The sequence below is a fragment of the Pteropus medius genome, unplaced genomic scaffold (genome assembly GCF_902729225.1).
Source record: "Pteropus medius unplaced genomic scaffold, Ma_sr-lr_union100, whole genome shotgun sequence".
In the NCBI taxonomy this organism is placed as follows: Eukaryota; Metazoa; Chordata; class Mammalia; order Chiroptera; family Pteropodidae; genus Pteropus; species Pteropus medius.
The window spans coordinates 13,792,083-13,805,351 of NW_024340699.1; the positions used below are offsets into that span (position 1 = coordinate 13,792,083).

At 48.7% G+C, this 13,269-nt stretch overlaps 1 protein-coding gene across 1 annotated transcript in view; it reads left to right on the plus strand.

Annotated features, from left to right (window-relative positions):
* The window catches only part of RNF216 (ring finger protein 216), a 118,124-nt gene that overhangs the window by 80,972 nt on the left and 23,883 nt on the right, over positions 1-13,269 (plus strand). Inside the window, 1 exon segment of the mRNA XM_039878562.1 lies at positions 12,942-13,039. Coding sequence (XP_039734496.1) covers positions 12,942-13,039 — 98 coding nt within the window.

A 13,269-nucleotide genomic window follows, 5' to 3' on the forward strand; every position in this document is an offset into this window, starting at 1 on the left:
CTTTTTTTCTCTACACTGAACTAGTGTCAGGAGCTAATGTGAAAAGCCTTTGAAGCATCTGGAATAGTTACCATGATAGCCCGTGATGCCTCCTCCCCCATCGTGAGCCCTAGAGATTTGCCCCTCTGATGGGTCTGTTCTTCAGCTGCTTCACAGATAAATGGGGAGAAATGGGGAGTGTGTCAAGCAGGTATAGGAGCAGCAGCAGAAAGGGGTTGCCTGAAAGCAGGGAAGAAGCAGTCTAGCCAAAACAAACATGAAGATCCAAGGGCCCAGCGGCCTGGAGACATTTGGGATAGAGACAGACTGTCCACACATCTTAGTAGACTCCAGCGCTTTTCCTGGTTACGGCTCAGAGCGGTGAATGTACACTGAGACCATAACTGTGAGTCATCAGGAAATGATCGAATTATGTTCCCGCCACGAAGAATTTCATCTCAGTTAAAAAATTAAAAGTCATAGTATCTGTAAAGCTGTCCAAGAAATACAAAACCAAACGTACCCCAGGATCACAGATGCTCAGAGTCATTGGCATCCATCTTTCTGAGTATGTGCTAATTCTTATTGTGATTTTTAACTATCCAAAGTTGTTTTCAAAGTGCTAAGACTGAGTCATTTTCGGACAAAGTCAGTGAAATGAATCCCCAAACCTAACCAAAATAGAAGCATTGGTGAAAGAGACGCCCCGGAATATACCCGCGCTTGCGTGCTTGTGCCCTGTCGGTGGTGCATTGCCTTTAGATTTGCAGATATGGAGGCTAATCCAATTGTTCCACACCTGTTTTTAAATCCTAGAGAGAGTGGGGCAGTAATAGCAGTTTGAGCCCAGGATGTGTGGGGCAGTGTGTTTAGTTGCGGGGAGAAGGCCAGAACCTCAGGTCCATGAATCTCGGTCATGTTCTCCATCTCAGGGCTCACCATCAGAGTCGGCCATGCGAGGCCCCTCTCTCCTTTGAGGTCCGTCTATATCGCTTTGTGTGAGTGCTGCTTCTCACCCGCCCAGCATCTCGTTATCTATTCTCCTGGGCACCCGGTGCCGTAGACCCTGGAATACCTCCTCGTGGGCCTGCGCTTCGCTTCCCTGGGGGAGCAGCCCTGGGTGGGGTCGCCGGGCACTCAACACTCTCTCCAGCTGTGCACAGCAATTGGCGCACAGCCTTGCCAGTTTATTTCCTGATTTTTCCCACTTCCCTGTACACTGCAGATATTAATCCTGTTTCAGTTTTGGCCCAGATATCTTCTCCTAGTCAGTCATGCATCTGCTCCCTGTGTCTCTGGTGTCTTCCGTAGGGTAGAATTACTGTTCGGTTGTTTTGCCTTTGTCATGTGTGCTTTTGGGGGACTTGTTGAAGAAAAGCTTTCCTAATCAAAGAACATAAAGCTTTAACACTCTAGTAATGCCCTCCCTGCCCCGCGCCCTGCCCCAGAGAGCCTTAGTCAGCTGTGTAGCCCAACGTGGAGTCCAGACCTCTTAGGGACGGTCATTATCTACTTATGGGCTCCTCTTCGCAGTGTAGACCCTCTGCAGGAGGGAGGAGGCACACGCTCAGTGAGTGGCTTGCGGGTATTTGCCTCTTCGGAGACTTCTCTTCTGAGGTGAGGAACCTAGATCACAAACCTTGCCAGCTGTTCTCTCTGACGTCCACCAAGGGGTACCGTAAACCCTAAGGCCTTCTGACCAGGTGCATGGTACGCTGCCAGCTATACAGAAAGCCCCCAAAACTGCGCTTGCCTTGGGCTGAGCACGGCCGCTGCGTGGCCTGTGCGGAATCTCCTAACTCTCCTGCCGTGCAGGCCGGAGTGGCGCCTTCACTGGCCCGGTCAGCCTGGATACAACCCAGCTGAGTAAATCTCCCGCCTGTCACTAGGCCGGGCATGGGGACGGGTGCTAAGGTGGCCTGTGTCCCTGCTTCCCAGCCTGCGTGGCAGGGCCTGTTTCTCCATTTTCCGGCTTACAGTGTGTTGTCAGACCTAGTCTAAGAACAGTAGGTGGCATGTTCAGAAGACCTTCTTTCAAACTCTGGCAAAGAGGAGTGACACAGGTTTGCATGCGTCTACTCCAGAACCCACAGGAGGAAACTGGGCGGCCTGCTGGGAGAGGGACGTTGATTCACGTTTACTTGCTCCTCCCTCAGATAAACCAGATCACAGAGGGAAAAGTAGTCATGACTGTCCTAGAGGGACGCAGTGCCGTGATTCAGGGCACTTTCTCAAAATAGTCTATACGCCAGCTGTTAACAGTGTCCCATGAAACTGGGCCCCCCCAGGGCCGCTGTGTAGGAGTCTCCCTCTTCTGGTAGCAGCCCCGGCGATTCTTCTGCACACAGACAGTGAGCTCCAGGGCCGAGGGCTCTGCTGGACTCCTGGTCCAGAGCTGGAGTTTCTCACGCTGGCCCAAAGCAAACCCGCACAAGTTTGAGAGAGAAATCAGAACTAGTTTAGTCACAAATACAGTGCCACGTAAATGCTTGGGTTGGCTCTCAGCACGTGCTGTCTGTTCCCAGTGGCACATCTGAGAGGGAGCCCAGGTCCAAGGAGAGGGACAGTCACATGGCCAGTATTGGGACTGTAGGGTGGTGGCTGTGACCAGGCCAGGGGTGGTGTGTGGAATCAAGCTGACAGTCTCGATTTTCCCGTCTTCTAACCTCACCGTAGCTCAGGTAGCATCTCTCTGTGCCCCAGGTGGGTGGGAGCTTGCGTTAGGCTGGAGCCCTCTCCTCCTTGGCTGTACCTCCCATTCGATTCGCAGTCCCACCAGTTCCACCACTTGTCTGTCCTCCCCAGGAAATATGTGGCATTTCTCATGTTAATGCTGAGGGAGAAGTGACTTCTCTCCAAGTTCTGGGCTGTCAGGGGCCTTTATTGTCCTCCTCCCCCCAATGCCCCTGCCCTGTCAGCTAACACCATGACAACATCGATGCGGTCCCAAGCAGGAGGTACAGCTTTTGGTTTTCCCAAGATCCAGATCTCCTCTTCCAGGGAGTGATGACAGTCGAGTCCGAGCGGGCACAGCTGGCTTTGTTGGCCGCTCCTGCCAGGCCACAGTTCCAGGAAGGCCAGGAGTGGCCCATACAGTGAGCAGCACCATGGTGTGCTTGGGCTTGTTTCTGCCCAAGTTCCAGCACTGTTTCATTTGGACAGTGTAAAATGGTCTGTCATTAGATCTCCCACTTCTTAATCTTTGTTTTGCTACTGTGCCTCGGTGAAGGTGGCTCTTCTGCCTGATTTTCACACACACTGCCCACTGAGCGCACTCCCTCCGGGTCAGCCGGGGATGCGGCCAGCTCCCAGCTCCTTGTGGTGGTCTTGGAGTTCCCATGATGAGAGGGAGCCTCTCTGATCCTTTGAAGAAACTTTCTGGTTTTTAAATGAATGAATGAATGAACGAATTCTAAGTTAATGGCTTTCTAACTGTTTGGACTGTGACCTATAATAAGAATATATATTTTATCATAAACTTAGTACATAAATATACATATGTATAACCAACTGAAGCAATAGTTTTATAAAACAAACCTGATGTTTGGGGTGCACTCTAGTATCTGTTCTAGTTTAAAAAAAAATACTGGTCATTACTTACTAAAATGATTTCACAACCCACCAGTGGATCGCGATTTCTAGTTTAGAAGTCACAGCTGTAACTTTGCTTGCACAAACTCGTATTGTTGTGTCTAGTGTGTACTGTGAGCAAACCCCTTTGGCTGGGGCTTAGTCACAGCCTCTGCCCTCCACCCTTGCAAGGCCCTTTCAAGGCTGAGTGCAGCCCAGAGGTGAGGGAGCCCAGGGCCCTGGTGGAGGTATGGCTCTGAGGCCTGAGAGCTTTCCATGAGAAGGGGGCCAGCAGATGGGGTGCCTGGGCACTCACCTCACTCGGAGTCTTATAGAGAATCCTCGTGGACCTCTGTGTATTCTGGGAACATGCTGAAGTCCTGATCACGACCTCCGTGGCCCAGACACCCCACCCTCCATTCAGCTCTTACTGGCCTCCCTGCCCCACTCCTTGCCATTCCTTACTCAGCCTGGAGGTCTTCCCCCAGACGTCACGGGTCTCACTTCCTCACTCTTCTTAAGTCTTGCTCTAAAAACATTGTGAATGGTTTCCCTCTCTGCACCCCAGCGCTAACATTCTTTCTGCCCGTGTTTTTCTCCTTAGCATTAAATGTCCATTCCTGGCATCGTCCTGGGTTTGCTGATATCCCAATGATTCTTTCAAATGGGCACTCAAGAGAAACAGTCATCAGTATGTGAATAACTGCTGTAGGGAAATTGGTATTTTTGTTTGTGATCGTTCTGATAAAGGTGAAATAGAACTTACATGTTTTCCAGGAAGCATTTACCTCCCACCTTATTTGAGAAGTCCTGGTCCCTGTAGTATAGTAAGAAGCAGGCAGCCGTGGCTGTCCACGTCAGTCTTTCTCGTGCGTCGCCCTCTCCCTGGCAGTGTGAATCTCAGTTGGTCTTAGTGCCCCTATAGCTTTCCATCCCTAGGGGGCAGGATTAGCACAGAAACCAAAATTGAAGCCACCTATTCCAGTTTGTTTAGACCTACTCCTAGTGAATCTGAAGGATAAAGGAGCGAAATGGTAGGGTGCACATCCCATGCATCCATTTTTTAAAAGCCCCATAATGTGTGACCATCAGAAAATAAGGACAATATGGAATCTTCCCCAAAGAAGCCTTTTCCTCAGGAATATTGCCCAGAGCTATTGCCTGGTCACGCCCACATTTGAATTTCTGCATTTAAAAATCAAAAGGTTCTCCCTCCTCAGAGAGATGATTTACTTTGAAGAAAAGAAAGCTTCTGGTAGAGATGTGATGTCATTTTGTCATTATAAGATGTCATTACAAGGATGAATGTTTGGATTTTATGTGTCCTTTAAAAACGGACCCAGAGAGGCTAGATGTCTTGTTTTGGTGGGTTGAGGCATGAGGAACCTGTAATCTGACCTTGGGTGATAAGTGACCTGTACAAGGGGGCCTGACTGAGTTTTCAGTCCTGACTCCTCTAAACTAGAGGTTCTCACGGGCACACGTTGGCGGGCGCTGCTGTTTGTAAAGCTTCTTTCACAGAAATGAAGAGAGATCAGTTTCCATGTATCAAAGCTACAGGGGAAAACCAACAAAGAACATCTTAATTGAAATATATGTAATACTTTCTCAAGCACCATCTGTAAGCATTTGGCCGTTAGCTTCTCTCTAAGAACTGATCTTTCCAGTTTTGTGCATTAAATTGGGGAAGGGAGTTAGGGAGTAGAGGTAGGAACCACGATGAAAAATATAGAACTCATAGGCTTAAAACATAAACCCTAATGATGAACCTGAGAGTGTCTTACACAGTAACTAGGTTTTCTGATAAAATCGTCATTATACTTTATTTAATTATAAAGACCTGATAGGGAGGAAATAATGTTCTTTCAGGCGGGGGTCACTCCACTAAGAGGTCTCATGTGCCTTTTTCCCACGTAAAGTGCAAAGTCCCGGCGTAGTGGAGAGGAGTGTGCTTTGTCTTGCCACCTTCGTCTCTAATTTTTCATATATTCAATCCCTTGTGTGGGTCAGACCTAGCGCGAGGCCTAGAAATCCAAAGAAAACCAAGGCACAGTGTGGTAAATTGTAAGCTCCTCGCGACAAGCGATTTACAGCTTATTCACCAGCGCACCCCCGCAGCACAAAGTGTACACTTTAAAGATAACTCTTTTCTGAGGAGATGAATTGAACCATCCATCCCAAGCCTGTTTGCAGCGATCAGTAGGACATGGTCTTTGCCTACAAAGAGTGCATGGCCTGTGGAGATGCGCTGTAACCAGGCGGTCGTGAGACACCATCACAAGTGCTGTGACAGGGTAGGAGCCAAGTGCCACTGGAGGCGGGGGAAAGGAGGCCAACTTCTGCCTGGGTCCTTGGGTTTCTCAGAGCCCCTGCTATTTGAAATGAGAACCACAGGTAGAAAGAACATGGAGGCAGAGTGTTGCACGGTCCGGGGTGTCAGGCGTGTGGCTCTGGCAGGAGGCCAACATGCTGGCCCTGGACAAGCTGTGAGGCCACAGCGGCTGCTGCTTCTCTGAGCTCCTCTCGTCTACTCTTAATCCTGCTTCCACCCCTCTGTCAGATAGCCTTCAGGTCTGCGCTACAATGCCACGAGCTGTCCTTCAGCCCGTGTGAGCCGGCCGCCGCCCTGCCTGCTCTCTGCCCCACGCCTTGCCGTAGTTCCAGGGGTGCTCATTGGCTTCCTGCAGAGCGGGCGTTCGTCTTTAGTCGGGCCACCTCCCACTCCCCCAGAATGGTGACTCAAGGCGGGCAGAGACTGCGTTTGTTCACTGATCCCATGCTGAGAATAGCCTGGTCGCCATGGTGGGCTCTCGAGGTATTGGTCGAAGCGGGCAAAGGAGGATAAGTGCCAGCACTGCTTTCGGTGCAGAAATGGTCTCCATGGCCAGCATCACTCGGAACAGAACTTTGACCCAGAGCAGTGTTGGTGATGGTCATGAACTCAGGCATTGTCATTAGCAAGTCTTCATACATCCTAGTCCTGGCCACCTTAGGGAAACGAGTGGCACGTTTTTACAAGTAACGGCCCAGGGGCTGGTCGAGGAAAGAGCCAAGTAACCAATACTCGGTTCTGGCATGGAATGCTCACGGCGAGCCTGTCTCTGCACCTCTCGTGGTAGTCGAAGACCACGCTTCCTTCTGTACCCTGCCAGGTGAGCCGCTGGCCAAAGGTAGCAGGAACAGCTACTTCCTCACATCTGTCCAGTCTACATTTTCTTGGTGATTAGCAGGTTCCTATCGTTATCATGGAGAAATCCTAGTCCGTCCTGCCTCTTACGAGCCGTTCCGAGCTGTCCGGGAAGTGGAGGGGCACAGGCATCCTGCACAGCTGCAGCTGGGCGTCCCCGCCTTCAACACCCTGACGCTCGGTTCTGCGCGGCCCTGCTGGTCTTTCATCTGTGGTCTTACACAAGATGCTCATTGTAACCTCAGGGCTTGTCTCATGCCCTCGTGCCCATGGGTTCTCCAGTAAACAATGACCTGTTCTTGCTGGCACACACCATGCTGGCAAGCAGTGGGAATACAGTAAAAGGGCCAGTGGATTTGGAATCAAGCAAACTCGAGTCCATAGCTTTGTGACCTTGAACAAGTTAATGCCTCTCTGAGCCTTCCTTTTCTCTTTTACTTAAAAAAAAAAAAATGGGGCTACTGGTCCAGTACTTACCGTGTAGAGTTGCTGTGCAGAGCGAATGAGATGCATCTGTGGGGTAGCGGGAGGATGCGTGAGTTCAAAATGCTTAGTAAAGATGCGCCTTACCATATAGATAGCGTTCCAGGGGAAGACTCATCTAAAGAGCCCAAACTGAAAAACAGTCTGCTTCTTAAAATAATAATGAAATCCCCTTCTGAAACTACATGGGGAAAGTGGCCCTCTTATTCCTGACAAGCAAAGAAGGATCGATGTTGTCATTTCCCCGGGCACGGGGCAATCACAGCCCGGCTTGGCGTTGGTGCAGCTCGGTGCCGGAAGGAGTTTCCGGAGGGCCACGGAGGAAGTCTGGTCAAGAATAGAATCCAGACTCCAGGGTTGTTTCTCTAGAAGTTCTTTACATGGCCCTAGTTTAGTGACGGGGTTGCTGCAGCGTCCTACAACCTCGCCAGCCATCCCTCTGCCATCAGCCGCCAAAATGGTCTTTTGAAAACGTAAATCCAATCACCGCACTTCACCCACTCCACCTAGCTTTCCATTTCCCTCCCTCCAGCCTCCGCGCCTGCGCGCAGCATTGACCATGGTCCACTCACAGCCCTGCCCCCTCCTTGGGCTCCAGCCATACCAACTTCCTCTGCATTCTTGGGGACAGGCCCACTCCCTCACCAAAGCTCTTCATGCATGCTCTTCTGCCTAGAGCACCCTTCCCCTACACTTGCTAACTCTGCTCACTCTTCAGGGTTCAGCCTCAATGTCACACCCTCTAAGGCTTTTCCTGATCCCAGCTAATTTAACTCCGCTGTGTTACACTTACACCACCGGTGCGTTTCCTCTGAAATGTTCCTATCACAGTTGTAGTTATATATTGTTTGTTTAGTGTCTGTTTTCTTCACTAGAACGTAAGCTCCAAAAAGAAACTGAGCCTAACTTGCTTATGGCCATATCCCCAGCATCTCATGCAGCACTTGACAGATGATAGAAATTCACAAATACGGAGAATGAATAAATATGCTAATCTAAAATTAAACTTATATTCTCACCTCTCCTCCCACCCTCACTCGAATCCGCTCCTCCTCCAGCATCACTTGATCCAAGTTCATGTTTCTACCAGCTGGGTCCCAAGTCAGAAACCCAGCAACCCCTCCAGACTTCTCTCACACCCTCATCCCTTTCATAGGCTCCTCCAGTTGCTGCTTATCTGTCTTCCTGCTGCTAGTCCAGCGTCTTCAGTCCATCAGAGCATTCGCAAGCGCAAGCCCAGGCAGCTTGCTACCCTGTCGTGACTTTCCAGTGTCTAGAGAAGTAGATGCACAATTCTGTGATGCTCGCGGTATCAGAAAAATTTTGTAGCACAGAAGCCCCCAGTGTTTGTGTTTGTGTTTGTAAATTATGTGCATGTACTACTGTTGTAGCCTATATTGCAAAACAGGCAGAACCATAGAAATGTTAAAGGGGGCGATGAAATAATCATACTTTAAAATAATTTTATTAAATGATATGAAAACCTTTTATGCTCATTAAAATATTAACATGGAATATATTTCTTTGTTAAAATGTTTGATCGAAGGTCTGATTTTACGTTTAGAATGTATCTGTAGAACACATACTTGGCTTTAATGGCTGTCGTAGCTGGGAAGGGTACTTCCCAAAGAGTTGTTGACCCAGATGGGAGGAGTACTTTACCGGTTACCTTGGTGTCCTCAGCACTTGTGACACTTGTTTTATTCAGTCTCATGAAAATGCCAACTCCTCAGAGAATCCTTGTCTGACCGAGCCCTCGTGTATGTGCGTGTGCGTGCATGCGCGCGCGCGCGCACACACACACACACACACACACACACACACACACACACTGTTACACTTAACTCCACTGTGCTCTGCTTGGTTTGCTGCAGAATCTGGCTTCCTCAGGAGGCTGCATTCTGGCCCTAGGGAAAAGAAGGTCCCGGATTCTCTTAAAGAAAGGAAGGAAAGCCCGCTCGTTCTGCCTGAGCTTTGATTTTCCACGGTTCCAGCATCTGTCTCATTGTCTGTTTTCCTGTCTCAAAATCGGTCTCTTTCTGGACGTGGCTGGCTTCCATATGTCATTTGGGCCTGGAATTTCAGAGATTAGATTTAGACTGGCCTTGGATTCATGCCCCATATCTAGGTCAGCAACTCCCTTCCCCTAGAGAGTGAGTCTAGAAATCTCACTGGAGGAACCATTCAGAAACGAGTGAGTAGTTTCTACTATATTCCACTTCCTGCGACAAGGCTGGGAGTCAGGCAGATAAGGTGCAGGATGCACAGGGAGCCAAGCAACTTCAGAGCAGACCCGGAGGCAGGGTGAGCAAGGAGGGCAGAGACTGGCGACTTGGGCCCTTGGTCTCATCTTCTCTCCGGTTCTCTGCCAGCAGCAGGAAGCCCTGCTGTGTGTAGACCAGGTGATGACTGGGACAGCGTCTGCTGGTCTCTGAGGAACCTGTTTATATGAGGAGATGTCAGCTGCCTGACAGGATCTTTGAAACCAGACTTAACCTCTGCTTTACCCGTAAAACATTCCTTAAGCTGCAGAAAATGAGTGAAGGGGAAATGGAGTCTTTTCCTTATTTTGCAAAGCTAAGACCTTAATGAATAGTCAAAAACCTTGATGTGTCTTAAGGGCGACCTAAAACGGAACCAGAAATCTGATGTCGTGAGGAACGGGGACTGACAGCCGCTCCTTAACGCATTAACCAGCGTGCAGTGTCCTCATCCGGAAGGAAGGAGCTGCCTTCTTCGTTGTATTTAGAACGATGATGAATTCAGCCGTTTCCTCCCGATCTGAAAATACACACGGCGGCTGGAAGCTTGGTCTCTCATTAGATTTGATAGCCAGGATGCGCTCGTTCTTCGCGCCTTGAAGTTACTTGTTAAAATATAGTCCGCCTTCCAAAGCGGTCCTTGGGACTTTCTTATGAACCTCACTTCGAAAAATGTGGTTGTCTTCATGTTAGAAACATTCAAGAACATTTCTGCTGCCTAACATTTAAGAATTCGTGAGTCTAGGAACAAAGCCTAGCAGCGCTTGAGAGAAGAGAGTTACAATTTAGTAAAACACATACTGTGCTTAGAAGAGAGGGTACCTTTTAAAGAGAAAGCTCCAGATGTTAAATTCACACAGCCTGCTATTAGCTTGCCTTATTTTAATCGTGGGTTTCAATGTCTAGTTAGCTAGTCTCTTCAGAAGACATTTCGGTTTTGTTCTCTGGAATCCCAGGGCCCCTCAGTGAGCAGCACCACGGCTGAAAATCCACACATGGACCTGTAAGAGAACCACTGTGATTTTGGAAGTAAATGGTGGTCTCACGCTGACCCCTCACAACCAGCTCGACTTGGCAGGGTCCTCTTGCTGTCGTGGACTTGTGTCTCACCTAGAAGATGGATTTTTCCCTGATGAAGAAAGTCCCATAAATTAATAACTGGATCACAGGAATGCTGCAAAGCACTACCTAGATGCCATGCATTGTTTTCCAGCCGTTATTCCTGGCGGCTGGCTAGGTTAGTATTGTTTGGAAGGTTAGGATGCGGATATCAGCTCATCTATTCTCCAGCTGTTGTTTATTCCTCCCGTTTCCCAGAATAGTCAGGCACAAGGTCTTTTAAAAATGGGTTTCATACTGCTTTGCATTTTGGTGTGTAGTAATTAAGTCGCTTACTGATTAGCTTCATCCATTTTCTGCTGCTTAAATAACATTTTGTGGGTAAAGCAGATGACCCTCTGTTTACTGACAGGGATGTAGTTAGTGAATCAAAGGACCTCGTACCCTTGGAAGCAATAGCATTCAGTACAGAACCCCCGATCAGCTCATTTCACCCCACCCATCCTCATCCCATCAACTGAAGCCTTTTTACAGCATCCACCAAAGGGTGGTTCAGGTTCTCAGCCCCCCCGAGCGATCCGCTCCATTTCTCTCCCTTTAAATTTTATTTATTTTTTAATTAAACCATTTATATAGTATAAGATATAAGAAAGGCCTACAGTAAGAAGTCTCACCCCTGCCTTCCAGCTGCTATACTATCAGTTTCTTGGGTGTCCTTTGAGGTCGATTTTCTCTACCACTGTATCCCCCCCACCAGCTTTTTGCACGTAGAAATGGCAGCACCTGTACTGTACACAGTTCCATGGCCCTTAGTAGAGTCATCTTAGCAGCATGTATTAGAAAATGATCGATAGGGGAGAGTACAGTGATAGGAAATGTTTCTAGAATTGATGTGAAGATATAATCTAGTAAGCCTCCTGGTGACCACTAGCCCAGCCACTCCCAGACGCCAAACATTTACACGCAACTCCCTGCCTGACATCTCTGCTGGTTGTCCCTCAGGTCCCCTTATGTCACCACCACCCAGATCAAATTCCAGATCTTAACGCCACTCCTCCCTAGTCTACCCAAGCCAGGCCTTTTCTATTGTTCCCAAGCTCCACCCATGTCACTGCTATCTTGGGGTGCACTAACTGGAAACCAGGGCATCATCCTTGACACCTCCCTCTCCTCACTCCCAGAGCCAGGCCATCACCAAGCCAGCCAGTTTTGCTTCTTAAATTTCACTCAAATCAGTCAACTTCCGTCCACGTCTTCACCTCCTTCTCTAGGTCTGGGCCTCCTTCGTCTCTTCCTAACCGTCTTTTATGCTTCCACTCTTTCCTGCTGCCAATCTGTTCTCCACAAAGAATGACCTTTTGAAATCACAAACCCGATCATGTCATTTCCAGGCTTGACACCTTTCAATGCCTCCCTAGCGCCCTTCGGATGGAAGTCAAACTGATCATCACACCCTCCAAAGCCCCCGTGGGTCTCAGCGGGCCTGTTTTCACGTCTGCAGTCCACCTGCAGGAGCCAGACTTGCCCGGCTTCACCTGCCAGTCTTCTCTTACTGTTCCTCTGTCTGGAGTGCTAGTCTCCTTTCGCTGTCTTTGACCCATCTTTCAGATCTCAGGCTCCACTTCCTCAAGCCTTCACTGTCCCCCAGACTAGATCGGGTCCGTAGTTAAGGCTGCCACCTTTTCCTTTACTGTACTTATCACAGTTGTCATTTCCATTTATGGAAATTAAATTGGATTAATGGGGGCGTTTTTAATTCTTGTTTTTGACATGAGATATAGTTTCTAGCAGGTGTGAAAATATTTTATAAACTATAAAGAATCCTAGAGGAAAAAGTAGTATTTTTAAAAAATTCATGTTTATAAATAAAGTTAAACTCTAGAGAATGACTCCACGTTGATGAGTGAGGGATGCCTGAGGGAATGTGTCCCTTAAGGACTCTAGTAACCGTCATCTAGACTGTTCTTCAGGTCAGCGGGAGTGCTATGTGCCAGACCTGCACTGGGACACTGGGCGCAGGGACTGCAGAAGTCACTAAGACCACAACAGACCCTGCCCTCAAGTGGCTTGCAGTATTTTATTTTTAAGAACCCAAAATCACATAAATCTGTCTTCTGTGATTTCTTTATCAGGTGGCTCCTGGCATTTTCGAAAGCTTTATACACATTGGGTGATGGGAGCAATACATCCTTTTGATCTCAGGAGAGGATGTTTTCCCATGCTTTCTTCTTGTGATTCTTCCTTTTCTGTTGAGAAATGTTTTGAGAAATATGCCTGCCGAAAGGGAGAGAACGTTCTGAAAGAATTCCAAGTGAAGCGTGCTTCCTGTTCCTTATTGTCGAACAGAAACGTGCATGGCGTCTGCTCACCAGGAGTTGTCTGTGTCTCTGCTTCATCCCCAGGAAACCTGTAGGAAGTGTCAGGGACTCTGGAAGGAGCACAACGGCCTCACCTGTGAGGAGCTGGCTGAAAAAGATGACATCAAGTACCGAACATCTATGTGAGTAACTTTCAGAGGGGTTATTGACAAATTCTCAACACACACACATGCACGCACACGTGTGTGCACAGATGCACTGACCTGGCTATGGGGCAGAGAAGGGCAGTGAGTACTGTGGGTTGCTGCTGCCCCAGCCTAGAGTAATCTCGAGGAAACGACCTGACCCTGAGCCTCTGCTGCCTCACAGAGCTGTCCCCAGGGTCAAGTGTAACATAGTGCCTGGCACATAG